The following is a 27,939-nucleotide window of genomic DNA, read 5'->3' as shown; positions in this document are numbered from 1 at the left end:
GTCCCCCTTCCTCCTCACTTGGCCAGTTTTGTCCCCCTCCCCTCGAGAACCGAGGTCACATGGACCACGCGGGCCACGAAAAATGCTCCGTAAAAAACCTAAAAGTGTCATAATTTAAAATAAAATTTCCTTCCTCAGGCCCCGATCGGACCACCTCCTCTTCTTGCTTCTGGAGGGGAAAAAAGTGAAAATCCGGTCCACCGGGGCCCCATATGGGGTGTCACAAAGGCAACCCCGGGACGGCCACCCAAAACCGTGGAGAGCGTCGCGACGACGACGACGGGGAGAATTGTAAACAAAACAAGCGCAGCATTCCTCCGTCGGGAAGACCTGTGCTGAAGACCGGCGTCGGTCCACGTTCAGGGCGTCATCTTTTCGGGGTGATATTGTTTACCGCACGACACGACGCGACGCTGCTCAGGGCATCACGGGTAATGACTGTTTGTGATAAAATTAGTAATTGTTTACAGTGTGAGTGGTGTTTAGTTGGGCGATTCTGGCGAACAAGGAATGTGTCGTTGGCGGTTGAATGGATTGTCTCACATTGTTCCTGGAATGACTTCAATGAGGTTACAAACTGAGGAAAAATAGTTATTCTTTGCTTACCTTTGAAGATAAATTTTCAGAATTTATTATCTTGTGACATCTCTATAAAAAATACTTAAAATACTTAAAATACTTAAAATACTTAAAATACTTAAAATACTTAAAATACTTAAAATACTTAAAATACTTAAAATACTTAAAATACTTAAAATACTTAAAATACTTAAAATACTTAAAATACTTAAAATACTTAAAATACTTAAAATACTTAAAATACTTAAAATACTTAAAATACTTAAAATACTTAAAATACTTAAAATACTTAAAATACTTAAAATACTTAAAATACTTAAAATACTTAAAATACTAAAAATACTTAAAAAACTTAAAATACTTAAAATACTTAAAATACTTAAAATACTTAAAATACTTAAAATACTTAAAATACAAAAAATACAAAAAATACTCAAAATACCGTAAACTGGGGTGACTTTTTATAGCCCGGGATGACATTGATAGAAATTTGATTTGGCCACTAATTTTGATACATCCAATGTCAGTCTCATTTTTGCATATATGTTCGATAATAAGCTATCCCTTAAGGCTTACATACTCAAAATTCTCAAAAATGTTAAGATAATAATTTGACAGGCATTTGAAAAACCTATCCAAGTCACCCCAATTTACGTTACTTAAAATACTTGAAATACCTAAAATACTTTAAATACTTTAAATACCTAAAATATTTTGAAACATTAACTTTTGAAACTTTTGCAACTTTTGCAACTTTTGAAACTTTTGCAACTTTTGAAACTTTTGCAACTTTTGAAACTTTTGAAACTTTTGAAACAATGCTTTCACTAGGACTGTGTTTTTTGAAAATGTAGTAAGTTTCCAAATATAAATATGTACTCAAAATTGTTCACAAAATACCGTTTATTTTTGAAAGCACTCAAATTTTCATAATTTGCAATATGGGTATCAAACAAAGCGACAATTTGTGTGTTATTTTCACTTTATCAAAGTATTTTTGAAAAATACTTATACTCAAATTTTCATAATTTGCATTATGGGTATCAAACGACGCGAAATTTTGTATGGTTTTTCACTTTAAAAAAGTTTTTTTTTTTTGAAAATACTGAAATTTTCACAAAATACCGTATTTTTCAAAAATATTAAAATTTTCAAAATTAGAAAAATACAAAAAAATCAGTTCGAAGCGAAGTATTATATTTATTTTTCACTTTATTGAAGTTTTTTTTATAAATTTTCATAATTTGCATTATGGGTATCAAACGAAGCGAAATTGTGTATGCTTTTTCACTTTAAAAGATTTTTTTTTTAGTTACTAAAATTTTCACAAAATACCGTATTTTTAAAAAATATTAAAATTTTCAAAATTAGCAAAATACAAAAAAAATCAGTTCGGGTATCAAACGAAGCGAAATATTATATTTATTTTTACTTTATTGAAGTATTTTTGTAAAATACTAAAATTTTCTCAAAATACCGTAATACTCAACTTTTCATAATTTGCAATATGGGTTTCAAACGAGTTGAAATTTCGTATGCTTTTTCAATTTTGCTTTTTTTTTTGTTTTGGATAATACTAAAATTTTCACTAATTACCATATTTTTTCGAAAATACTTAAATTTTCAAAATATGCAATATGGGTATCAAACGTAGCGAAATTTTGCATGCTTCATACAAAATTTTGCGTCGTTTGATACCCATTTTGCAAATTTTGAAAATTTAAGTACTTTTGAAAACTCCAATAAAGTGAAAAAACAAAAAAAAATGCTATCCATGCAAATTTTGAAAAATTGAGTATTTCGAAAAATGCAGTAATTTGTGATATTTTTTATATTTTACAAAAAATGCTTATATAAAGTGAAAAAGCATATGGGTCATTCCAGGTCACCTGAGTACACTTTTGGACTCGACCTTCACCTATTTGGACCAAACTTGGAGGGGACGTTCATCTATCGATAGTTCATAGAAATCCCAAGTTTGGTGCTGATTGGACCATCCTTCTATTTTTGGCACCGCCCTCTTTTTTGGCGATTTTCTAAAAAACTTTTTTTTCTTTTAATCATAACTTTGCAACTATTTGAGCAAAAGACTTTTTACTGGTTGCATTTTATAGAAAATTGTCCAAGGAATTCGATAAAAATAAAATTTTAACCCTTAAATGCCCACTAATATTATATTTTAACGTTTTAAGTATAAAAATTCAGTTTTGACCAATTGCTTATATTTTTATTTGTTTTATTTTATCACCATCGTGTTTCCCGGACAATTTTACACAATAATCAATGTAGACTTCAAACTAAAATGAACTATTGGCGAGATACAGCGATTTTACTGAAAAAAGTTAGATTTTGCGCAGCACTCGGAAGTTCATGGTGTACTTTTCAACAAAAAGGAATAAATCTCGCATTATTCGGTTTTTATATGTGAGAAACTTATTTCGGATTTGAATTCATAGGACAGAGTGCAGTGCAAAATCAAACTTTTTTCAGTAAAATCTCTGTATCTCGCCAATAGTTCATTTTAGTTTGAGGTCTACATTGATTATTATGTAAAATTGTCCAGGGAAAGCTATGGTGATAAAATAAAACAAATAAAAATATAAGGAATTGGTCAAAACTGAATTTTAATACTTAAAACGTTAAAATATAATATTAGTGGGCACTTAAGAGTTGAAATTTTATTTTTAATGAATTCCTTGGACAATTTTCTATAAAATGCAACCTTTAGAAAGTCTTTTGCACAAATAGTTGCAAAGTTATGATTAAAAGAAAGGAAAGTTTTTTAGAAAATCGTGAAAAAGGGCGGTGTCAAAAATAGAGCGATGGTCCAATCAGCACCAAACTTAGGATTTCTGTTAACTATCGATAGATGAACGTTCCCTCCAAGTTTGGTCCAAATCGGTGAAGGTCGAGTCCAAAAGTGTACTCAGTTGATCTGGAATGACCCATATAAATTTTTGCTTTGTTTGATACCCATATGGTAAATCATGAAAATTTGAGAACTTTCGAAAAAATACGGTATTTTGTGAACAATTTTGAGTACATATCTTACTTTGAAACCTACTAGATTTTCAAAAATATACTCTTAATGAAAGCATTGAAAATTTAACATGATATAGTGGAGTTAAGTCGATTCAGAAAGAAATTCAGAAATTTGAAGAAAAAAAACGAAGGACAATCAAAACCTTCCCATCGCTGATCGGAGAATCAATTAACGCCCAAATTGACCAGACACTTTCCCTGGCTCGTTTTGCACGCTCAACGTTTCAATTAGATTGTCATCAATCATGGCCATTAATTGGACCGAAATGGGCAATTTTGGTCCTGCCTGGAGGTGATCACCAGAGTGCAAGTGCACGTGCGCCTGCAATTGGGGGGAACCTCCCAAGATTCGGTCGAAAGTACATCCAAAATGCATTAAAGATGATGTCGACGAAGACGGTCCCAGATACTGCCCTGAGAATCGATCACTTTTGAGGAGATGGCCTCGAGGTAAAATTTGATTATTGAGATGGTTGGGCAGGAATACATTAAAAATTGTTCAGATTTTTAAGTTAATTTTATTTGTTTGAAATTTTCTTACTAAATGATTCAGTACAATCTTTGTATAAATCAGTGTTTAAATTTTATTCTAAACAGCATTTTTTATAATTTAGTTAGTGCAGTGTTACAATTTAACAAAAAAAAGTATTTGTAATCCTCATTTTAACTCTGTTCAAAAATATCACACTTTCAAAAACGCATTTTCCACTCAAATGGTGTGAACCAAACACGATTGTTGCCTCAGATAAAGAAGTGCAAACAAACTGGTATTTCCTTCAACTAGTTTCACCTCAGAACCAGTCAGTGTAAACCCCCCCTCCCCCTCTCATCCACCGGGGAAAGATATCGAAACTTCCTCCTTAAGATTTGCGCGCGAGCGCGCTTTTCCCTCCAAAATGCACTTTTTCCACTCTCCTTCCGCGAGCTGGGTATAAAAAGTTATAAATTTCGCTCAGCCTTTCATCTGCAGTCGCATGCCGCTCTGCTGCCCGGATCAAGTCAAGTCCAAGGGGGGAACCAGAATTAAGATTACGAAACAAAGTGTATCAGCAGAAAGGAGAGCGAACCATAAGAGATAAACTCTCGTCGCAGATGCAACGAGTCGGTGCAGGTCTGCAACATGTTGTAATGGTTGTTCTGAGCTGACAAAAGGGCTTTTTTTAGACCAGAATAGGTCATATGGAATTTCATTTCAGATTTTTAATCTTATTTAATAATATTGTTGAAATTCTGCAAAATAAAAAAGAACAATTTACAATTTGGAATTTTTTTTAAAAAATAATAATTTCAGTAAAAAAATATTTAATAATGTGACTTTTTAAGAATTTGTGAAATTTCTGTTTTTTTTTGTGTCTAAAAAAATGTCAGCAAAGCACAACACTTACGACAATATAAATGCAAGGTAAAGTGCCACGAGGGGGATGCTGCTGCTTAGAGAGAGAGAGTTCAGCTGACTGGTTGGACAGGAATGCCAAGACCTAAGACGGGGAGAGCACGCCGGATCGTCGATCCCCGCGCCTTGGCGTACGAGCTGTGTTGCTGCACTAGTTAATTAATTGCGTTAATTTCGGTACGGTTCGGTGCACTCTTTTTTGATATGAAGTTACAAAGTTTAAGACTAAGAGCAGTTTTGGTTTGTTTTTGGACTGAAGGTTTTGTGACAGTTTTTGATATGATAAATTTTCCACTCTCTATTTCAATTAATTTTACTTCAATATGATTTTTTATCAACATCGAACAATTTATCATACATTTAAAGAGTACATTTTGGCAGATAAAACAAAAATTACTCAAAATTAAAAAAATAAATAAACAAAATCTATCAAAAAGTGCCTTATTCGTTATAAAGCGCTTTCCAGAAAAGGCGTAGCTTTATTTTGACATTCTGAACTAGAACCCTCCTACCTTATTACTATTACAAAGTCCAATTACGTCATTTGTGGATGGCACCGTACAGTAATGCTAGATTCAAAAATTACCAAGATTTCAAAAACTTTAATTAATTCAGTATGGCAATAGGTCAAAAGACAAAAGGTCCAATTGACGAAAGATCAAAAAACAAAAAGATCTACTCATGTTCGAAAGATTGAGAATCCCTACAGCTTTTTTTTAGAGACATGAATACGTTATTTTGAAAGAAAATTTAATTCAACAGTATATATTTGAATTCAAACTTTATCTTTCAAAACTCAGTAAAGAACTGCTGCGCAGTTATTTAGTATTTCAAAAAAATATCCTGATATAATTTTTTTGTAATTTTTGATTTGTATAAAACATCGTTCATCAATTTCTGATGTCCAAATAAACCATTTTGCATCGTTAGTTTCTTCATTCAAGCCTCTATTCAAATTTGAGGGGCTGTCCACAAAAAAGTGTTATGACAACTCTTTCAAAAATCTGTTTCTTGAGAAGAGATTTTGTGAACGATTTTGTGTCTTTGGCAAAGTTATAGGTTTAATCAAGGGGTTTCCAGCATCAAGGATTACTGACCAGTCTAAATGGAATTACCAGGATTACTGGCAATATGTCATGAATTACTTTGATTTCCCAGAATTACTTGGGATTTCCAGAAACCACGCAGAATTGCTCAAATTTATTAAAATAACTTGGAATTACTGCCTAGCTTCCAGCATATTGAGAATTGGATCAAATGACAGCTGTCAAATGCACAAAACCACGTGCTTGGCAATAGTGCGTCCATCCCGGGAATTCCCGGCACAAAATTCCCGGGATTTATATATGTTGTACGGGGAATTTCCGGAATTAAACAAAAATCATAATTTGGCCTGGAAATTACATTAGTATTACAATTAATAAGTTTAAACTTTTCTAATATTTTACATAAATTGGTACCATTTTATTTGTTGTCATTTTTGTTTTTAGACATCGTAAACCAATTTTCAGGCTGTTTTATTCATGTCATATAGAAATAAATAAAAAATTTATATTTATAAGATACTTATTTAATTTGAATTAGAAATGTGGTGCATATAAAATTCAAAGCACAACAGAGAACAGCAAAAATTTGTTTAACACTGGAACGCCCAACGCATGTCCAACTTACACAGATGGCCAAGCCTCCCAAAAAAGGAGGAACAGTAACTTCAACTCACTGGTTCTCGAACATTACTCAACCAATCGGGACGATTCTTGTTTCCAGTGATTTGTAAGAATGTCTAGATGATCCTAAAATTGTGCAGAACTTAATTCGATCAAATCTGTAATTTTTGCGATCAAAAACATCGTTCCACCTTTTTTAAAACGACTGCCGCCGCGGAATTTTTGGCGATTTTTTTTACACACGAAAAAAAAAGTTGGAACGATGTTTTTGATCGCAAAAATTACAGATTTGATCGAATTAAGTTCTGCAAAGTTCTATAATCATCTAAACATCTAACAAATCACTGGAGAGAAGAATCATCTTGATTGGTTGAGTTATGCCCGAGAACCAGCGAGTTGAAGTTACCGTTCCAACTTTTTTGGAGCCTTGGGCGTTGGAATTTTAAGCTATCTAAAAAGTCAAAGTAGTTATGTCACAGACATAACCGGAATGGCGTAGACTTACGTAAAATTTAGATATGTGGACATGTGGGTTTTCCATATATTAATTTGAAGAATTAGCTATATTCTTTAAATAGATTTACGGAATATGATCATGAATGGGAGATGGAATTCAGCTAAGGGCGTTATTTCGGGGTGGTTTTCTTTCAAATTGTATATAGTGTTTGGTGGGAATGATGAACAAGCAGAACTCTTTCGTGAGAAAATTGGTGGCCCTAAAAAGGACCGATTAGAGTTGGATGGTGGCGTTGGTCGCAAGGCTCGGTCTTGGCATCAGGCTCGATCTTGGCGTCAGGCTGCAGCCGGGAGATGTTCTGTCCAGATGGGTGATAGGCCGCGGTGGATGCTGCAGGTGCTGGCGTTGTTGATGGATGCGAAACCGACAAAGTTGTTTAGGAAAGCGTGTAGTATTTGCGAATGATTGTGGTGCGAAATTTAGATTAGGCTGGTGTATCAACCAAAGTCAAAATCGGACGATGATAACTAAAATACGAAACATACCTTCGTGACTGTGTTAGAACATTTCTACCAAAAACAAGGTCAAGGCATGTGCGCCCAAATGTCGTTGTCTGTAAAGGATTGGAAAGCAGATCAAGCTTGAGGTACTCTTTCATAAAATCAACAAATTTCAAATTTTCCGGTTTGAGGATATCAATGTTAAAATCCCCAGACACAACAATGCGGATGCATACCAGAACAAATTCCGGATCAAGAAAGAAATTTTCTGTTTGTATGTTGCACTTGGCGAAATATACACAACAACAAACAGTGTTTGAATCCCATTTTCTGAAACTTTTGTGGCACAAATATCCCCAAACGAATCAGCCTCGAGTAAAATTGGATCATGTTCCTCACTTAACTGCTCAAGATCGTGAGGCATGGCCGTCGAAGAAGACGAATTTTTCTGGAATATTGCAACCCCCCCGGTCCTTACATTGGCACGTTTAAACTCAGCGATACAATGGTACCCCTCAATGCCCACATTAGAACAATTGTTCAACCAAGTTTCACTCAATGCCAGGAAATCGACTTTGGTGAGCAAGAAATCAGTCGAAACATCCAAATGATGAGCGTTTAAACTTTCAACGTTGAAACTGATAAGACTGGAGCTATGGTCCGTCGAATCCAGAAACTCCTCCAAAATATCGCTGTGCGTTACAAGTTGGTGATTATTCAGCCTTTGCTGTTCCGTCCTCAGATCCACCATTCGAGGTGTGTTGCACTGCTTGGCATGATAGAATTTATGTTCCCTTGACGAATCGGTCAAATAAAGTCCCTCCAAAGATGTTACTCGAGACAGTCCAACATAAACCAACTGTTGGTCCTGCTTCTTGTTGTAATCAAATACTAACTCGGAAAATGTTCCACCTTGCGACTTATGCACTGTAAGGGCACAAGCACTAACAATTGAGATTGCGTTTACAAGTTATGCCGCCATCTAAATTTTACGTGAGATTACGCCATTCCGGTTATGTCTGTGACATAACTACTTTGACTTTTGAATTTGCGCTTTTGGACGACCCTTCAAGACGCACAACCGAATTTCAAACGCTGAACCCCCGAACACGACAGACTGGCGAACGTTGAGGGAGCCAAGCCTAAGAGCAAGAGATCTTCCCAGATTTGTTACTCTTGCAAACTTGCTGGTTTTAAATCTGGGTTGATCTCTTGCTCTTAGAGCCAAACTCCCCAACCCAACAGAACTTACACACCCTTAGTGCCAAGACCCGTGCCGACCCCTAATTGGACGGAACACCCATTCGAACGGCAAAGAGAGAAAAGAAAGAGACGAAGGAATTTTAGCGAGCCGAATGGGGGGAGGGGTTGGGGGGCGAGAGCAGCCTCAGAAAGCTGTGCATTCCGTCGCCCCCCCAGACCAAAATTTGTTCCTGAAATTTAAATTCAAATTAACTCGCTGCCTCGTCCCGGGTGGAACGAGGGATGAGGGCAACTCTTTCAACAGTTTGGAATTGGACACGACGCAATTCTTTCAGAAACGCTCGCCGTGAATGCGACGAGCTAGTTGTTGTTTCACAACCACGGCTTGACCCACGAGAGGCTCTTCAGCGGAAGGCAGCAGGCGCGCGCCTCATCTCGTTGATGCCTCGTCCCGGGTGGGACGAGGGACGGGGAGTGAGGCAACTCCGAACCACGGCAACCACGAAAGATCCAAACGGTCCGGCCATCGAGAGGCAACTGGCTGACGGTGACGTCGAGAAGGCGATGCGCGCTTCTTTTCCAGTTCTGGTCCCTCTCTCCTGCTGCTGCTGCTCTGGTCTCTCCTGCTGCTGCTGCTCTGGGCTGAGCTTTCCTGCTGCTGCTGCTGCCGGTCCGACGTCTGAGATGTGAATGTTAGAATGGGCTCTGGCGCGCGTTCTTATATAGCCTTTCGGCCCGCTACTTCCCCTCCTTTTTCGCGACCGACACTCGGTCGCGTTGCTCGGATGATTTTCCCCTCAAAATAGGTACTTGACATTCCCGTCCGTGAGTGGGAAGCGCTCATTTTGCTTGCAAAATCTCTGCATTTTGAAAACATTTTAAAACATTCAATTGTTTCAATAGTTAAACTATTTTGCCAACAATGAAAGTTTTATAGCAAATTGCTGAATAATTTTCGAATCGAATGGCACATAAATCGTGTCGATTCGATTAGAGGGAAGGAAGATATAAGCGTTTGACGGATGACGCAGTAATCCAGGGCCTTCGGCCCGGGTTTTTTGGAATGACACCCCAGTACCTTCGACAAAGACGTAAGTCTACGTCAAAACTGCTATCCTTGTTTAGATTGATATTAATAGTATTGAGCTAATTCTATAAATTTAAAGCTTGAAAAACATAACAAATATAAAGAAAACATAGGTTTTATGACTTTTTCAAAAACTAAAAACTTCCCGGGAATAAATAAATATTTTACCCGTTTTCCGGGAAACTCAAAACCTGGGAAAATTAGACGTCCTGCTTGTAAATCATCGAACAATTGGGTAAATATCAACATCAGATTTTGGCATTTGAGTGCATTTAAAATTCAAAGCACAACAAAGAACAAAAAAAAATCTTCAAAACTATCTAAAAGTGCTATCCCTGTTTAGATTGATTTTAATAGTATTGAGCTAATAGTTTGATTTTAAAACATAACTAATATAAAGAAAACATAGATTTTATGACGTTTTAAAAAATTTCCCGGGATAAAAAATATATTTTTTCCGTTTTCCGGTAATCTCAAATCCCGGGAAAATTGGACGCCCTACTTGGAAATCATCGAATAATGTGGTAAACATCAACGTCAGTTTGACCTCTGATTTTGACGTTTGAGTGTTTTTCATCCGAATACATTTGAATTAGAGAGCATCCAAATTGGCGGACATTTCGAATCCGCTCTGTACTTCTTACAACCATAAAAAGCATCAAGGAAAAGCAAAATGCATTCTGCCGATTTACCTTTAAAGAATTACTAGTAGATACTTGAATTAATGGGAAATACACGAATTACTGAGTAACTATGGAATTACTCGAATTACTACGGAATTACTAGGTAATTCCAGAATTACAGGAATTACTGCAGAATTGCGGAGTAATTCTGGAATTACTGAATTACTTACTCAAAATCCGAATAATCCCGTACTAGCTGTAACTTTGGTTTCTTTCATGAAAATTAATAGGAAATAAATAGAATCATAAAAGGTTTATCGAAATTATCTTTCTAACAGTTATTTTTTATTATTTTATTATTTTCTGAAGTATGTTTTCACAAACAAGAATCATGGAATTACCAGGATTACTGGGATTATTAGGAATTAGCAGGATTACTCTGGAATTACTCAGTAAATCCGGAATTACAGAATTACTTGCTCAAATTCCAAGTAATTCTGGATTAGTGACCAGTCTGACACGATGCTGGAAACCCTTGGGTTTAATTAGGACTTTTCTGAAAAAATCACAAAAACTCTATTTTGACAAACTTTGCCCTTTTAATTTATTTTTATTTTTTAATTTGTTTAAGAAAATTAAAATTGACAACTTTTGATTTTTTTAAAAATATTTTTTTTGTAAAATATCGAAAATGCAGAAAATTGTATGAAGATGTAAAATTTAATTATAAATCAAAAAGATCTCCTGTGAAATTTGGATGAGGTGATGTAGTGATGTAGATGTAGCCATTTATTAGTAAAATTATTCAACAAAATTGTCTTATTTAAATTGTTAAAATAGTGTCCATCCTTGTCCATTGGTGAACAAAAAAAATCGAAAAGTTGAGAAAATTCTCTACAATTTCAGCAATTCTCTATTAAAACCGGAAATGAATTTTACCTGTATTTTTTTAATTTTGCTTAAACTTTGTGGGGGCCTTCCCTATGACCAAAGAAGCTATTTTGAATCATTGGTTAATCCATACAAGTCTCCATACAATTTTGCCAGCCGTCCATACAAATTTGGTACGTAAATATTTGAAAATCTGTAACATTTGAATGAACTTGTAGGTATTGTTGAGGACAATTCAGAAAATAATGGGACACGGAATTATTTTGCTGATTTTTTAAATTAACATTTTTTACAAAAACTTAATTTCTCAAAATCCGTATTTTAAGCCATAGAGAGAATATGGTCAAAAATTCTGCCGCCGAGTTATGGTTTTTTGAAAAAATAGTGATTTTTGGAAAAAAACATCGGAATTTCATGCATAAAAATTTGTTGGCCTATTATTTTTTGTAAAATTGAATTTGCAATCGAAAAGTACTTCACAGATTTTTTGAAATAAATAGCCCCGTTTTCAAGAAACAGCCACCGAAAGTTTGAATTCATCGAAATATTTGCAGTTATTTGATTTTAAAAATATTGACCATGAGTGACCATTTCTGGTAATATATTTTTTTTCAAAACTTCAGAAACAGGAAAATTTTAAGTTTTCTAAGTCTCATTCAAACAACCCTCCATTTTCTAATGTCGATATCTCAGCAGCTAATGGTCTGATTTTCAATGCTAAAAAAATAAAAATTCGTGAAATTTTCGAACTTTTCAAAAACAATATTTTATTTTATTTATTCAAGACTAACATTTTAAATGGGCGTAATATTGAATGTTTAGCCCTTTTGAAATTTTAGTCTTAATTAAACTTTTTCTAAATTGCTGAGACCAAGCTGAGACATCGGCATTAGAAAATGGAGGGTTGTTTGGGTGAGACTTAGTAAACTAAAATTTTCCTGTTTCTGAATTATAAAACAAAAACAGAAATGGTCACTCATGGACAATATTTTTAAAATCAGAAAACTGCAAATATTTCGCTGAAATCAATTTTTCGGTGCCTATATCTTGAATACGGGTCCCTATATCAACAAATCTGCAAAGTACTTTTTGATTGCTAATTCAATTTTACATTAAAAAACTAGTTCAAAAAACTGTATGTTCAAAATTTCGATTTTTTCCATAAAAGTGGCCGGTTTTTGTCCCCTAAAACAAATAAAAAAATCTAGAAAATAAAAAATATCGATTTTAGGAATTTGAGCTTTTGTGAAAAAAGTTAATTAAAAAATCGTGATAAAAAATTTCCCTTGCATCTATTTTTTCGCCATAGTCTTCAACATTACCTACAACTTTGCCGAAGACAACAATCGATCAAAAAGTTCATTCAAAAGTTACAGATTTTCGAATATTTACGTACCGATTTCCAGCTGTCCATACTGCCAAAATTGTATGGAGACTCATAGGGAAGGCCCCCACAAAGTTGGTGCAAATAAAAAAAAATCAGAAAATGAAAATGGTCGAAATCTGCCGATTTCGTAGAGAATTGCTCATCTGCTTTTTTGTAAATTGCAAAATCAGGTGGAAAATTAATTTTCCGAAAAATGATTCAGTGTCTTCAGAAGAGTTGTTGCGAATAAGAAGAGGAAAGTTTTGGTTTGATTGAAAATAAGAGTGGTTTACGATTAGGGTGTTTTCGAAAATCTAACTGTTCAAGAATATTTTTTGTTTTGTTTGCGATATTTTGACGCTTTTGTTCAATTTTGAAGGCAGTTCAGTGGGAAAAATTACATGGAAAAACATAAAGTTGGACAATTTTTGAATTTCGTTAGACCCCTATGTTACCCCTAAGAGATTTTTTGCTAGTTTCTGAGCAATATATTGCGGATTGTAGAAAAAAAAGATTATTAGTCGGTCTTCTTGGTTTTTCCAGCATTGATTTCGAGTAGTTAAAAGAAAGCTAGAAATATGATAAATTTGGATCAGAAACTTTTTATTGGAGGTAAAATATGTAAGTTTGAGACTTCCAAGGCATATTCATAAGAAATTTGATGGATATTTTCATGTTCACGGTAATTGATTTTTTTCAATCTTTGACTTATACCTATATTTCTAAACACATATTAAATATACTAGCACTTTTTATTAATCGTCACGAAAACCCACCAAACCGTCACCACCATCGCGATCGCCACCAAGACCACCACCAAGCTCAGCAAAATCTCACGAATAACCTTCCGTTGCGGGGCCAGTTTTACGCAAACTCCTTCGACAACTTCCTCCTTGTACAAACAAGCCACCTCATCCGCCTCACCGTTGACGCTCACGTTATGCTTCCGGAACTGCTGAACCGCCAGGCGGAACTCGCTCGGATCGATTGGGTTCCCAGCAAAGCGGACCATTTTTAACTTGGGCATCGCCAGGATCAATGCGGATGCATCGATCGAGGGGAGGTCGTTGCGTTCCAGGTTGAGGGTTAATAGCGGGGGGAAGTATAGGCCATCGTAGTTGAGGAGTTTGATTTCGTTGGAGTTCAGACTTAGATAGGTTAGGCTTTTTGGGAAAACTTGCGTGGAGAACTGAGTGAGGAAGTTGTGGGTCAGATCTAGGTGCCTCAGCTTGGTTAGGTTCTGCATGGTTGAGTGATCAAAGTGTTCGATGTGGTTGTTTTGCAGCAGTAGCACTTCAAGATTTACTAAAACACTGAGATTTGCAATGTTGCTTAGCCAGTTTTTTCCTAGGTGCAAGTATGTTACCAAGGGAGCGTCTTCACCGGGTTCCACCTCGAACTGATCCAATATATTTCTCCGGAAGTTTGCATGCTGAACTGTTCTCGGCAGTTGGATAGTCCTTACCCATAGGTTGATCACCTCCAGGGTGCGAGGTTTGCCCATCATGCCGTACAGCTTGGTATCAAAGTGTTGAATTTTGAAATCACGAAACTTTACGACTTCACCCCCCAGTCGTACATGCGTGAGGTTAGCAGGGAAGCGGTGGATCACGCGTTGATCATGAGGGTTGTAGCTTATTCTGTCCAGGAAGCACACATTAGAGAATCCGGTTGGGACGCAAGAGTGATTTCGGAAGGTTATATCGGTGGCGATGGCCGCTCGAAGACCCGCAAAAATCCTGGAAAGGAAAGTTTGAAAATTAGTCGTCAAATTAATTTAATTTAGGGCGTTTATTACAATAAAATTAGAAGATTCATCTTTGCTGGAAACCTAAGTGCCAATATTGCAACCATGCCTGTTCAGTGCAGTTTTAAGACTGATAATATGAATGAAACTGAAGCTAATGAAGCTAATAGTGGAGCTTTTTCTTATCAACTCATTTCTATGTAGCATGAAGTTTGTTTAGAATCTACACTAGAATAGAAATATATTTGCCATAAAGTTTCAAACATGAACCAGCAGGTCGTCATCATTTACTCATCACCGCCAGTATCGACGCAATGCAGGTCGTCGTCCACGTCGCAAGTCGTCATACCTGTCAATCCGGTTGCGGGAGATAAGTTTATTAAACTAAATGAACTCCGGGCAAACCTGAGCCAGCGATAATACGCAGACCCATAACAACAAACCGTCAAGCTGACATTCCAATCATCCCGCGGGACCTCCAAGAGGGGGAGGAGTCACCGAACCGGTCGTCGTCGTCGATCCCGAAGGCAGCGCAGGTTGATGCGCAGTGACGATCGACAACCGCGGTGACGACCCGGTGATCTGGAAAAAAACCTCAAAGATGACGAAGAAGAAGCAGTAATAATAATGATAAGGGAGGATCGGCGGCAGAAGCAGGAACAACGGCAAGTATCGATTCGTGATCGACGGTCACGACTTTCTTCGGTGGTGTTGATCTGTTGTTGTTGCTGTGGCTGGTAGTTCTGCAAAGTTGATGCTTCTGAAGATGTGGCTGATGGGTGTAGTGTCTTTGAACATCAGGGCCGGCGGCCACTGTCTAATGATTGTGCCATAGGATGACTCCATCAACTTGGCATTGTCGCCACCGGGGGGATTTTTGTGGAAAATCAATAATGTAACGAATTTGATATTACTATTACCATCCACTTTTTGGCACAAACATAATTTTATCAGAGCTTCTTCAATAAGAAAAATTATCAATTCTAATCTATCGTCGCTTGTATGTTTTCAAGAAACTGGGAAGCAGAAATGTCAAAAAAGACAAAAAGGACAAAAAAAGACAAAAAAGACAAAAAGGACAAAAAAGACAAAAAAGACAAAAAAGACAAAAAAGACAAAAAAGACAAAAAAGACAAAAAAGACTAAAAAGACAAAAAAGACAAAAAAGACAAAAAAGACAAAAAAGACAAAAAAGACAAAAAAGACAAAAAAGACAAAAAAGACAAAAAAGACAAAAAAGACAAAAAAGACAAAAAAGACAAAAAAGACAAAAAAGACAAAAAAGACAAAAAAGACAAAAAAGACAAAAAAGACAAAAAAGACAAAAAAGACAAAAAAGACAAAAAAGACAAAAAAGACAAAAAAGACAAAAAAAGACAAAAAAGACAAAAAAGACAAAAAAGACAAAAAAAGACAAAAAAGACAAAAAAAAACAAAAAAGACAAAAAAGACAAAAAAGACAAAAAAGACAAAAAAGACAAAAAAGACAAAAAAGACAAAAAAGACAAAAAAGACAAAAAAGACAAAAAATACAAAAAAGACAAAAAAGACAAAAAAGACAAAAAAGACAAAAAAGACAAAAAAGACAAAAAAGACAAAAAAGACAAAAAAGACAAAAAAGACAAAAAAGACAAAAAAGACAAAAAAGACAAAAAAGACAAAAAAGACAAAAAAGACAAAAAAGACAAAAAAGACAAAAAAGACAAAAAAGACAAAAAAGACAAAAAAGACAAAAAAGACAAAAAAGACAAAAAAGACAAAAAAGACAAAAAAGACAAAAAAGACAAAAAAGACAAAAAAGACAAAAAAAAACAAAAAAGACAAAAAAGACAAAAAAGACTAAAAAGACTTAAAAGATTAAAAAGATTAAAAAGATTAAAAAGACTAAAAAGACTAAAAAGACTTAAAAGACTAAAATGACTAAAAAGACTAAAAAGACTAAAAAGACTAAAAAGACTAAAAAGACTAAAAAGACTAAAAAGACTAAAAAGACTAAAAAGACTAAAAAGACTAAAAAGAATAAAAAGACTAAAAATACTAAAAAGACTAAAAAGACTAAAAAGACTAAAAAGACTAAAAAGACTAAAAAGACTAAAAAGACTAAAAAGACTAAAAAGACTAAAAAGACTAAAAAGACTAAAAAGACTAAAAAGACTGAAAAGACTGAAAAGACAAAAAAAACTAAAAAGACAAAAAAGATCAATAGGACAAAAAAAACAAAAAAAAAACAACAATACAATAAAACTCTGCCTTCCACCCCTTCTTTCACAGTATAACATTCATCGCAGCATTCCAGAGCAGTAGTGCAAAACTGTCATCCAACTCAATGTCCGCGTGGGTGGACTCCTCACCGTGGCACGTCCAACTTTCCCATCGGCAAAATCGGCCACTTTTCTGTTGTCACTGACACCAGCGCCAGTAACAACAACCAAGTCAGCGCCTGCTGTTGTTGCGCCTCGGTGTCTGCAAGTCAAAATCGACCCAGTTCCACTGTTGTTACCTTGTCCGTTGTTCTACTGACTTCACCCGGGTTGTCGAATGTCTTGAAGTTTCTGCGCGCAAGAAAGCAGGCCTTGCTGCTGCTGGCTGTCAGCAAAGTGTAATCTAGTCGTGCTGACGCGAACTCGATGTTGCACTCGACCTGGCTTGAGTCTTGGTAGAAACCAGGTCCACGACGAGGACAGTCGATGCAACTCCTCCCCGTCGTCGATCGTCCCTCTCTAAGACAATTATCATTTAATTGCAATTGTGGCCTACGACACTGGCGGGCAACCTGCGGTCGATCTTCGAGGCACTGAAAGTCGGAAGTTTCGTGATTGGGCTTTAATAAATTATCATTTAAAGTAGATTTTTTTTTAAAATACTTTTTTTTCATTATTTTTTGCAGATTCCAACTTTTCGTCTCACAGATCATAGCATTACAGCGCTATCGAATGTCCACGACGAGCAGCGTCAGTTTTTGAACCGCACCGCGAAAAAGTCGTGAAAAACAAACCCTCCATCATGTCACCTCTGGTTCACACTTTTGAGCCCCCCTGGTCGACACGGGGGTCGGGGGGCGTGCGCGCCCGCAAACATTGCATTGTTGTTAGGAACGACTTGAGCAGTGAGCAGGAGGAAGACAGAGCCCCTTCCGTGGAAAGATCGACCTGCGCGACCAATTGATTGCCAGCCAATAAATCAAGCTTGGAAGCGACGAACGAAATTGGTTTGTCGAAGCGGGATGGTCGAATTGTGCTTTAAAATACTATTTCAAAAAGTAGCGTTGGATTAAAACAAACTTAATTTCCAATTCATGAACAAATGCAGTTTTTTGAAACCACAATAGAAAACAATTCAAAAATAATTGGGGCTAGTAATTTGCCTCTGGTCGTAACATTTAGTAAATACCGTAAAATGCCGCAAAGTTTCAAATAATTATTAGATTTTTTTTTTTCAGAGCAATAAAGTATTGATTTTTTTTACATTTTTTTTTTAGAATATTGTTCATTACAATATTTTTCGATACTCAGATAATTAATTGCAAATTTCAAGCAAAATTTCTTAACTCTCCCAAAATTCTAAAAGAATGTAAATGAATCTTATTCAAAACTACAGTAAAAGAAAAAATAAGTTTAAACAAAAACACTCTAAATTGCTAAATCTATGCTTTACAAGCGAAAAGTATTTTACATTTTGTTCTCTGTTTTCAAATTACAGTCATTTAAGGGTTGATGTTAGGTCTAGGTGAGGGCTAGTTGGCTTTAAAATGCTACTTAGGAATTTCCATAAATATTTTTTTCAGGCATCTGCAAAAAATCTTTAGGGATTTTGCCTTCAGACATTTTTTAAACATAACGAAAATACCTACCTAGATGCTGAGGTAATGCATTGCAAAAGTTCAAATAAAAATTATCTGACTAATTTGTTGTCGTGAGCCATATTTAAGGTATTACTTTGGACCTTTTAGAAAAAAAAAACAGCTACACTTTGAAATAACTAACACATTTTTTTTAATTCATCTTTTTTATTTATTTTATGGCAAGTTGGTTAAAATTCAATGACAGTGTAGCCAATATTTTGAAAAATCGTGATTCTTGAAAAACAAAAGAAAAAATTACAAATATTGGGCTTAATTTGAATTTTTATGAAAATATTTCTATGCGAAAGCTCGGAAAATTTAACGTTATTTTCATTTTATGGCATTGATAATCAGACGCAGATGTGCGAAATTTCGTTTCTGAAAATTCAACGCTATTTTGTTTTTCTTGAGTGACTTTTTTTTCGGAGGCTTCAATGTGCTTGAAGCAAATTATAGGAAATTTTTAATCAAAAATGTCACTTTATCAGCAAAAAATCATTTCTAGTAGATTTAAATGAAAAATGGTGCTTAGGAATTTGTGTGTAGTACTTTTCTATTGCACGAATTATTTGAAACACGCATTAAAAGGAAAAAATATTTAAACTTAATTTTTCAATGTAGATTAAATACATTGAAAAATTGAGCGAGTCCATGAGCAAAGCATACCCATCTCGCATCGACCTCACCAATCTACCTGCAATTTTCAGGGGTTGTTCGTACATATAAAACTAGCATCTGGACAAAATATGAGCACTCTAGGTCAACGGGAAGTGGGGCAAATCGGGGGACACAGTTTGAAGGTTCAAAAACGTCAAAAATCTCAATAAGGCTATAACTTGGGCAAAATTCAATTTAATTTCAAAATTCAAAATGCATTCAAAATTACTTAAAAAATGCAACAAAATGCAGGAAGAAGCATCCCAATTGGTTAAATCTAGAGGGAGTTATTGGCATTTTAGTGAAAAAAGCATAATTTTCAAACTCAAATAAAAAAGTGTTCCATCCAAATATCAACTCGGTTCGACCTGCAGCTTGTAAGGGACATCTGAGACTACCATCTGAGACTTAGAACGCTTTGGGTAAGGCAGTTTAACATATTCCTAAGACTTGAGACAATTTCACAATAGAAACATGCATGAAAATGTATATTTTCATCCATTTAAGCCCTTTAACAAACAAAAGTTAAATAAATCTTCGATTCACATTTATTGAAAATCAAGTTCGTTTCTAAGGATACTAGATGACACCAGAAAAGCAGCTTCTTAATTTTTTTTAACTTTCATTTTTTAAAGGGTTAAAATGCATGAAAATAAACATTTTTATTCATATTTCTATTGTGAAATTGTCTCAGAAACACGAATATTTTGATATGTTTTAGAGGACATCAAATGCCAACATTTCAGAAATTTGAAGATTGTGCAAAAAATCTTTGAGCGAGTTATGAATTTTTGAATCAATACAGATTTTTTTCAAAAAATCGAAAAATTGGTCGCAAAAATTTTTCAACTTCATTTTTCGATGTTAAATCAAATTTGCAATCTTAAAGTCGAGAACAGAACACTGATGAAGTCTGCAAGTAGTAGACGAAATACGTATCTGTCAAGATATTAAAAATATATAGCGGAATTAAAAGGAACAACTCGTCTCTTTGTATTCATCGAAAAGTACTTTAGTGAAATTTTGATAAAGTGCACCGTTTTCAAGTTAAATCCATTTTTAGGTGACTTTTTTGAAAATAGTCGCCATTTTTATTTTTTTTAATTAGTGCACATATTTGCACAAATTTGAAAAAAATATTTTTGAAAAGCTGAGAAAATTCTCTATATTTTGCATTTTTGAACTTTGTTGATACGACCCTTAGTTGCTGAGATATTGCCATGCAAAGGTTTAAAAACAGGAAAATTTATGTTTTCAAAGTCCCACCCAAACAACACACCATTTTCTAATGTCGATATCTCAGCAACTAATGGTCCAATTTCAATGTTGAAATATAAAACATTCGTGAAATTTTTCGATCTCTTCGAAAAAAATATTTTCAATTTTTTTAAACCAAGACTAACATTTCAAAAGGGCCAAACATTCAATATTACGCCCTTTTTAAATGTTAGTCTTGGTTTTAAAATTTGAATATTTTTTTTCAAAAAGATTGGAAAATTTCACGAATGTTTCATATTTTAACATTGAAAATCGGATAATTAGTTGCTGAGATATTGACATTATAAAATGGTGTGTTGTTTGGGTGGGACTTTGAAAACATCAATTTTCCTGTTTTAAAACCTTTGCATGGCAATATCTCAGCAACTAAGGGTCGTATCAACAAATTTCAAAAATGCAAAATATAGAGAACTTTCTCAGCTTCCAAAAAAAATATTTAAAGGTAGGGCAAACATGTGCACTAGCTTAAAAAAATGAAAAACTGAGACTATTTTCAAAAAAATCACCTAAATATGGATTTAAATTGAAAACGGTGCACTTTATCAAAATTTCACTACAGTACTTTTTGATTGCAAATTTGATTTTACATCGAAAAATGAAGTTGAAAAATTTTAGTGACCAATTTTTCGATGTTTTGAAAAAATCAGATTTGATTCAAAAATTTATAACTCGCTCAAAGATTTTTTGCACAACCTGGAAATTTCTGAAAAGTTGGCATTTGATGTCATCTAAAATATGTCAAAAAATAAAAAAAAATAAAAATAGTGTTTTTTGCAAATCAAGTTTTAGTGACAAAAAGTTAAATAAAAAATCACAAAAAAACCGTGTATCATTTTTTTCCAGTGTAGTCCACAACAAACAACTTGATCAAAAAATTCCTTCAAAAGATACAGATTTGTGAATTTTCATACATCATTTTTGTATGGCCTGCTGCTAAATTTGTATGGAAAATTATATGGACAAACTAATGATGCAAAATGGCTTCTTTGGGCATACCGAAGGCACCAAAAAAGTTTCAGTCGGATTAAAAAATACGAAAAATAAAATTAAAGAAAAATGAACGATTTTGTAGAGAATTGCTCATCATCTTAAAAACAAAAATCATTCCCCTAACATGTTTTGTTTAATGGTTCTAAGCAATACTCTCAACTTTGCCCAACACATCAAACCGATCTGAAAATCCGTTCTGAAGATACAGCTCTTTGGATATTTAAAAACCTTATTTGTACGGGCATCTGCCAAAATTGTATTAAAACTTCGTAATGGATGGTCCCTTATAGAGAAAAAAATGTTTCATTCAAATTAAAAAAATATAAAAAAATATATTTCCATAAAAATTGCTCATTCTTTAGGGATCATCCACAAACCAAGTGGACACGAAAATTAAAAAAAAAATCTCATCAACAATGCTTTAAAGTTTTGCTCCTGCTAAATATTGCAATATTCTAATGAATTCATTCACAAAATCCTTTCCTTAACTTATTCCTACCTGTATCCCACAATTTATTTATTATGCCTGTTTAGTTGAAAATTTCAAAAAGCGACATTATTTAATGTTTTCCTCAATGTCGACTGTATTATTAATGAATAGTTTTATTATAACAGTTTACTTGTTTGCACCCAAATTTGCAAAATTCCCCATGAGATTGTAGGCTAATTTGTTTTCAAGAACGATTTACTTTTAATCCCCCATTGGTCCAAAGATAAGCGCCTTTCAGCTATTGCCACCGCGTCGTGGCCGTGCCGTGATTCGAGCGCGTTCCAATTTGGACATCCAATAGTTCTCGCGCGAATTTTCCAAACTTCCAACAAGAGCTAACTGGGTCGTCGTCGCCGTCGCCGATGAAGGGTCGATTACAGATTTTTACACCAGAATCGTGTCGCAGACCTTGACGACCTTTGGCAATAAATCAACATTCGTTGCAGCTCGTCGCTGTATCGTTGTTTTTTTATTTTATTTCTTTTCTTGTTTCTCGATCGCAACAAGTTGCGAGAAATCACCCCATTTTCACGCGACTCGTGGAAATGCGCGACATTTTATCGCCGGAAAAAGTGAGAAAATATCACCGATGGGAATCCCACGGTTTGTCTCCCTTCTCGCCGTGCTAAGTCTGGTGTGAACAACCAATCAATAAATAAATGGTCCAGGCCGGTGCCGCAGTGTCCACTTGACTAATGATCGCAGTGTCTGAGCCAGCGAGCTGGAGACAGACGCAGAGGAAACAGAAACATGCAAATTGGGCTGATTTGGCGCGTGATTGACTAAATGGAGATGTCACGATCGTGTCCGTGGGCAGATTCTGGGAAATGAATCAATGATTCGATTTTGGAGGTATTTTCACATGGATTTTCGTTTGTTTGGTAATAAAGTTGAGCATGTTTTTTTTTCTCCTGAAATTATATAAAGCTTTTTGAAATGTCCTTTTTTAATTCTTTATAAGGCAATCAAAAAGGAAAGAGGAAATTTCCAAGAACATTCCACCTCCTCAAGTGCCAAAAATAGCTCTCACTCAACATTCCATCGCGATCACCGCGATCGATCGCGCTCTCTTACCAAACACCGCGCGCCACTTGTGTCAACTTGGTTGAAGTGCAATTACCGCAGCAGGCCGAGAGCAGGCAAAACAGCACCAAGTAGTAACTGTCTGTCGCGTCCGTCTATCGATCCGGGTCCGCATGTGCGAGGGTGGTGCCAAATGGCCACTCTCCAAGCGATTTCAAGCCAATAGCAATAGCAAAAAAGCAAGCGGGGAAGCGAAAACAAAACGAGTAATGCTTTAAACGTGACTTGAAGTTGCGGCACTATTACCAACCAGATAAACATAAATATTAAAAATATGTAATAATATGGCTCGTAAGCGAACCAACGGCATTCGACCACGGGGAAGTTGGTTGTGGGCTAGATGGGGTGAAACGTGAAACTCTTTTTTTTAACAAATTTTCATCCAATTTTTCTTATTAGTTTCAGTATTTAAAGAAACATTTTAAAGATTCCATTTTGCCCCCATCAAAATTAACCGAGGGAGTGCGAGAAAGAATGATTACTTGGTTGCGTTTGTTGTGCTGGAAGCCGAAGTCCAGGAGCTCAAGTTCGCGACGGCGTCATCAGGGACGTTGATACTTTGGGTCGCACGGACGGAACGTAGCTATGTAGCCTTAATAGGCATACAGGTTTGTCCTGGCTAAAGGTTCTACGCGCAATTTCAACCAATCGAGATGGTATCGTCCCGGGAAGACAACAGCGTTATTAAGAGAGGAAGAGAGGAAATGAGTTTCGTAGGATGCACTGTGGATGCATATTTTAAAAATTTTCGAATCAAGACTAACATTTCAAAAGGGCGTAATATTGAATGTTTGGCCCTTTTGAAATGTTAGTCTTGATTCGAAAATTTTTAAAATATTGTTTTCGAAAAGATCGAAAAATTTCACAAATGTTTCATATGTAAACATTGAAAATCGGACCATCAGTTGCTGAGATTTCGACATAGAAAAATGGTGGGTTGTTTGGGTGAGACTCAGACAACATCAATTTTCCTGTTTCTAAACATTTGCATTGCAATATCTCAACAACTAAAGGTCGTATCAACAAAGTTCAAAGAAGCAAAATATAGGGAATTTTCTCAGCTTTTCGAAAATATTTTTTCCAAATTAGTGCAAATATGTGCACTAATTAAAAAAAATTAAAAACTGCCACATTTAAAAAAGTCACCTAAATATGGATTTAACTTGAAAACGGTGCACTTTATCAAAATTTCACTTCAGTACTTTTTGATTGCAAATTTAATTTTACATTGAAAAATGAAGTTGAAAAATGAAGTTGAAAATTTTTTGCGACCAATTTTTCAATTTTTTGAAAAAAACAGAATTGATTTAAAAATTCATAACTCGCTCAAAGATTTTTTGCACAACCTGGAAATTTCTGAAAAGTTGGCATTTGATGACCTCTTAAACATATCAAAAAAATAAAAAAAATAAAAATAGTGTTTTTTGCAAATCAAGTTTTAGTGGCAAAAAGTTAAATAAAAAATCACCAAATTTTTTTAAACCATTTATCATTATTTTTAAGTGTAGTCCATATTTTGCCGAAGACACCAAATCGATCAAAAAAATCCTTCAAAAGATACAGATTTTTGAATTTTCATGCATCATTTTTGTATGGACAGCTGCCAAATTTGTATGGAAAATTATATGGACAAACTAATGATGCAAAATTGCTTCTTTGGGCATACCGAAGGCATCAAAAAAGTTTCAGTCGGATTAAAAAATACAAAAAAAATCGAATGACCTCGAAAATCTGCATATTTTGAAGGAACTTTAATTCGATTTGGAGTCTTCGGCAAAGTTGTAAGTATTGATGAGGACTATTCAACAATTCCCACCATTCCCCACGAAAACAACATGATTCGAAAAAAAGTTGTTCGATCGTTCTCAAAATTTATCTGGTTGTTCCCTGGCCGAAATAATTAGACCCGTATTATTTTTGTTTGGCCATTAGGGTGACCTACGCCGTGTTAGGGTGGTCCGAAAAAAGGTCATTTTCGTCGATTTTCACAAAAACCACTTTTTTCAAAAATTCATAACTGCCATTTCAACCGATTTCAGCTTTCTTATACGCAAATGAAAGGTGATAAGTTGGCCTTTCAAAGAAAAAAATGTAAAAGGTTTAAAAAATCTAGCCTAACACATGAAAAGGTCGAAGGAAAATGAAAATTCCAAATGCTGTTTCGAAGGTTTCGGGACCCTATGCCTGAAAATGTTTTTAATCGGATTCCTGGGAAAATTTAACAGAACATAAAAATGGTGAAGATTTGTTTTCAATATTCTGAGATATTATTTTTCAAAATAATATCTGTAGAAATGATGAAAAATGGAAAAAATTGACTTTTTCACTAAAACTGCGATAACTTTATAATTTAAGCGATGACCTGTTTAGTTTCCAAAATTTTTGTATTTGAAAGACGAAAAAAAAAATTTTTTTTTTGTTCAGAAGATATCCAAAAATTGTGTCCGAGAAACATTGAAGATTGAACCTCTGGGTACCTAATAAGAAATAGCGTATACAAGAAAAAAAATAAATAAAAGTTTTCTAAGTCCCCGCCAAGTCTATTAACACTCAAACGCTCGGGTAGTCATTTGACCCCTTTTTTTTTTCTTAAAAATCTCATAACTTTTGGTAGAATTGATCAAATTAGATGCTTCCAGTTGCAAAAGATCCAGATTTGTCTATATTTTGAACTGTCAGATGGGGGACAAATATGGTCCACTTTTACCGGAGATATTCCGGATTCCGTTGGGGTACCTCGGCCTCCTATTTGGGGTTTTGGTCAAAAAAATAAAAACCATTGCACAGAACAATGCCGGAAATGATGCAAAACGCCAAGGCATCATTCTAATACATCATCCTGCATAGATACATGGCATGGCCAAAACCTTCGGGCACCGAAACAGGTTCCAACTGGAAACGGTTTACTGAGCTGATGTCGATTGGTGCCCAAATGAAACCGGTTCCGGTGCCCCGTAGGACTTTACCATGTACATTATTTTTGCTAGATGATGTATTAGAATTATGCCTTGAAGTTTTGCATCATTTCCGGCATTGTTCTGTGCAATGGTTTTTGTTCTATTGACCAAAACCCCAAATAAGAGGGCCGAGGTACCCCAACGGAATCCGGAATATCTCCGGTAAAAGTGGACCATATTTGTCCCCCATCTGAAATATAGACAAATCTGGATCTTTTGCAACCGGAAGCATCTTATTTGGTCAATTCTACCAAAAGTTATGAGATTTTTAAGAAAAAAAATAGGGGTCAAATGACTACCCGAGCGTTTGAGTGTTAATGAAAAAAATATTCTCAGAAATGGTCTTTTATTAGCTGGGTAATTCTCCGCCAACTCACACAGCAGTTGCCCCGACCCCTCTTCAATTTGCGTGAAACTTTGTCCTTAGAGGTAACTTTTGTCCCTGATCACGAATCCGAGATCCGTTTTTTGATATCTCGTGACGGAGGGACGGTACGACCCCTTCCATTTTTGAACATGCTAAAAAAGAGGTGTTTTTCAATAATTTGCAGCCTGAAACGGTAATGAGAAAGAAATTTGGTGTCAAAGGGACTTTTATGTAAAATTAGACGCCCGATTTGATGTCGTACTCAGAATTACGAAAAAACGTATTTTTCATCGAAAAAGACACTACAAAAGTTTTAAAAATTCTCCCATTTTCCGTTACTCGACTGTAAAAATTTTTGGAACATGTAATTTTATGGGAAATTTATTGTACTTTTTGAATCTACATTGACCCAGAAGGGTCATTTTTTCATTTAGAACAAAAATTTTCATTTTAAAATTTCGTGTTTTTTTCTAACTTGGCAGGGTAATTTTTTAGAGTGTAACAATGTTCTACAAAGTTGTAGAGCAGACAATTACAAAAATTGTGATATGTAGACATAAGTAGAGATCCTAAATAGGGAGACTGGTCGAAGTGAATTTGACGTACCCAAACAGACACGAGTTTGACGTATCCAAACGAGCATTTGCCTTTACGCCCAGCAAAACTTATCAGTGTTGCCAAGCTCAAAACATGCGTTGCCAGATCGATTTATCCAGCTTAGACCAGTCTCCCTATTTAGGGTCTCTAGACATAAGGGGTTTGCTTATAAACACCACGAGTTATCGCGATTTTACGAAAAAAAAGTTTTGAAAAAGTTGGTCGTCATCGATCATGGCCGTTCATGGTCACCCGCGACAGACACGGAGGACGAAACAAAAAGAAACGCAAAAAGTAACTTTTTTTCGTAAAATCGCTATAACTCGTGATGTTGTTAAGCAAACCCCTTATGTCTGCATATCAAAATTTTTGTAATTGTCTGTTCTACAACTTTGTAGAACATTCTTACACTCTAAAAAATAACACTGCAAAGTTAGAAAAAACACGAAATTTTAAAATGAAAAAAAAGTTCTAAATGAAAAAATGACCCTTCTGGGTCAATGTAGATTCGAAAAGTACATTAAATTTCCCATAAAATGACATGTTCCAAAATTTTTTACAATCGAGTAACGGAAAATGGGAGAATTTTTAAAACTTTTTTAGTGTTTTTTTGATGAAAAATACGTTTTTTTCGGAATTCTGAGTACGCCATCAAATCGGGCGTCTAATTTTACATAAAAGTCTCTTTGACACCAAATTTCTATCTCATCACCCTTTCAGGCTGCAAATTATTGAAAAACACCTCTTTTTTCGCATGTTCAAAAATGGAAGGGGTCGTACCGCCCCTCCGTCACGAGATATCAAAAAAGGACCTCGGATTCGTGATCAGAGACAAAAGTTACCCCTTAGGATAAAGTTTCACGCAAATCGAAGAGGAGTCGGGGCAACTTTTCCCGATTTCGTGTGAGTTTGTAGAGAATTACCCAAGCTGTTAGCTTACAACATAAACTTTGTTTGTCAATGTCGTCAGAATCGTCTTGTTATTGTTTTGGTTGGCAGCGCTATCTTTCAAGCATATTACATTGCAGAAACCACGCATGACAGTCTGAAGAGGACAAAACAGCGCGTTCCGAAACGTGAACGACACGCAATCGCCATTAATGGGTTCCCGAACCCGACAATTT

General features: G+C 35.2%; 1 protein-coding gene across 2 annotated transcripts; it reads right to left on the bottom strand.

The window, feature by feature from the left end:
• Window positions 1–13,403: 13,403 nt before the first annotated feature.
• On the bottom strand, window positions 13,404–15,451 carry LOC120413691 (lumican-like). 2 transcript variants are annotated; one of them, XM_039574618.2, is made up of 2 exons: window positions 14,607–15,451; window positions 13,404–14,547 (listed from the first exon to the last, which is right to left on the bottom strand). In XM_039574618.2, exons 1-2 carry the CDS (start codon window positions 14,660–14,662, stop codon window positions 13,551–13,553), a joined length of 1,053 nt encoding a protein of 350 aa, XP_039430552.1. In that variant the 5' UTR covers window positions 14,663–15,451; the 3' UTR covers window positions 13,404–13,550. The 2 variants fall into 2 exon arrangements, with proteins under 2 accessions (XP_039430552.1, XP_052567144.1); XM_052711184.1 differs by lacking the exon at window positions 14,607–15,451 and having other exon boundaries at window positions 13,404–14,121; window positions 14,175–14,309.
• Between the last annotated feature and the right edge of the window lie 12,488 nt (window positions 15,452–27,939).

This window comes from Culex pipiens, chromosome 3 (genome assembly GCF_016801865.2).
Source record: "Culex pipiens pallens isolate TS chromosome 3, TS_CPP_V2, whole genome shotgun sequence".
Classification (NCBI taxonomy): domain Eukaryota; kingdom Metazoa; phylum Arthropoda; class Insecta; order Diptera; family Culicidae; genus Culex; species Culex pipiens.
Note: the sequence above shows the minus strand (reverse complement) of the source record. Positions and strands in the feature narration are given on the sequence as shown.

Excerpts from the sequence above, each read along its gene's own strand:
- LOC120413691 (XM_039574618.2), bottom strand. The coding sequence starts at position 14,662 with ATGGTTGCAATATTGGCACTTAGGTTTCCAGCAAAGATGAATCTTCTA. Across the intron at positions 14,548-14,606 it reads ATGAATCTTCTAATTTTATT|GATTTTTGCGGGTCTTCGAG; the intron begins GTAATAAACGCC and ends TTTCCTTTCCAG.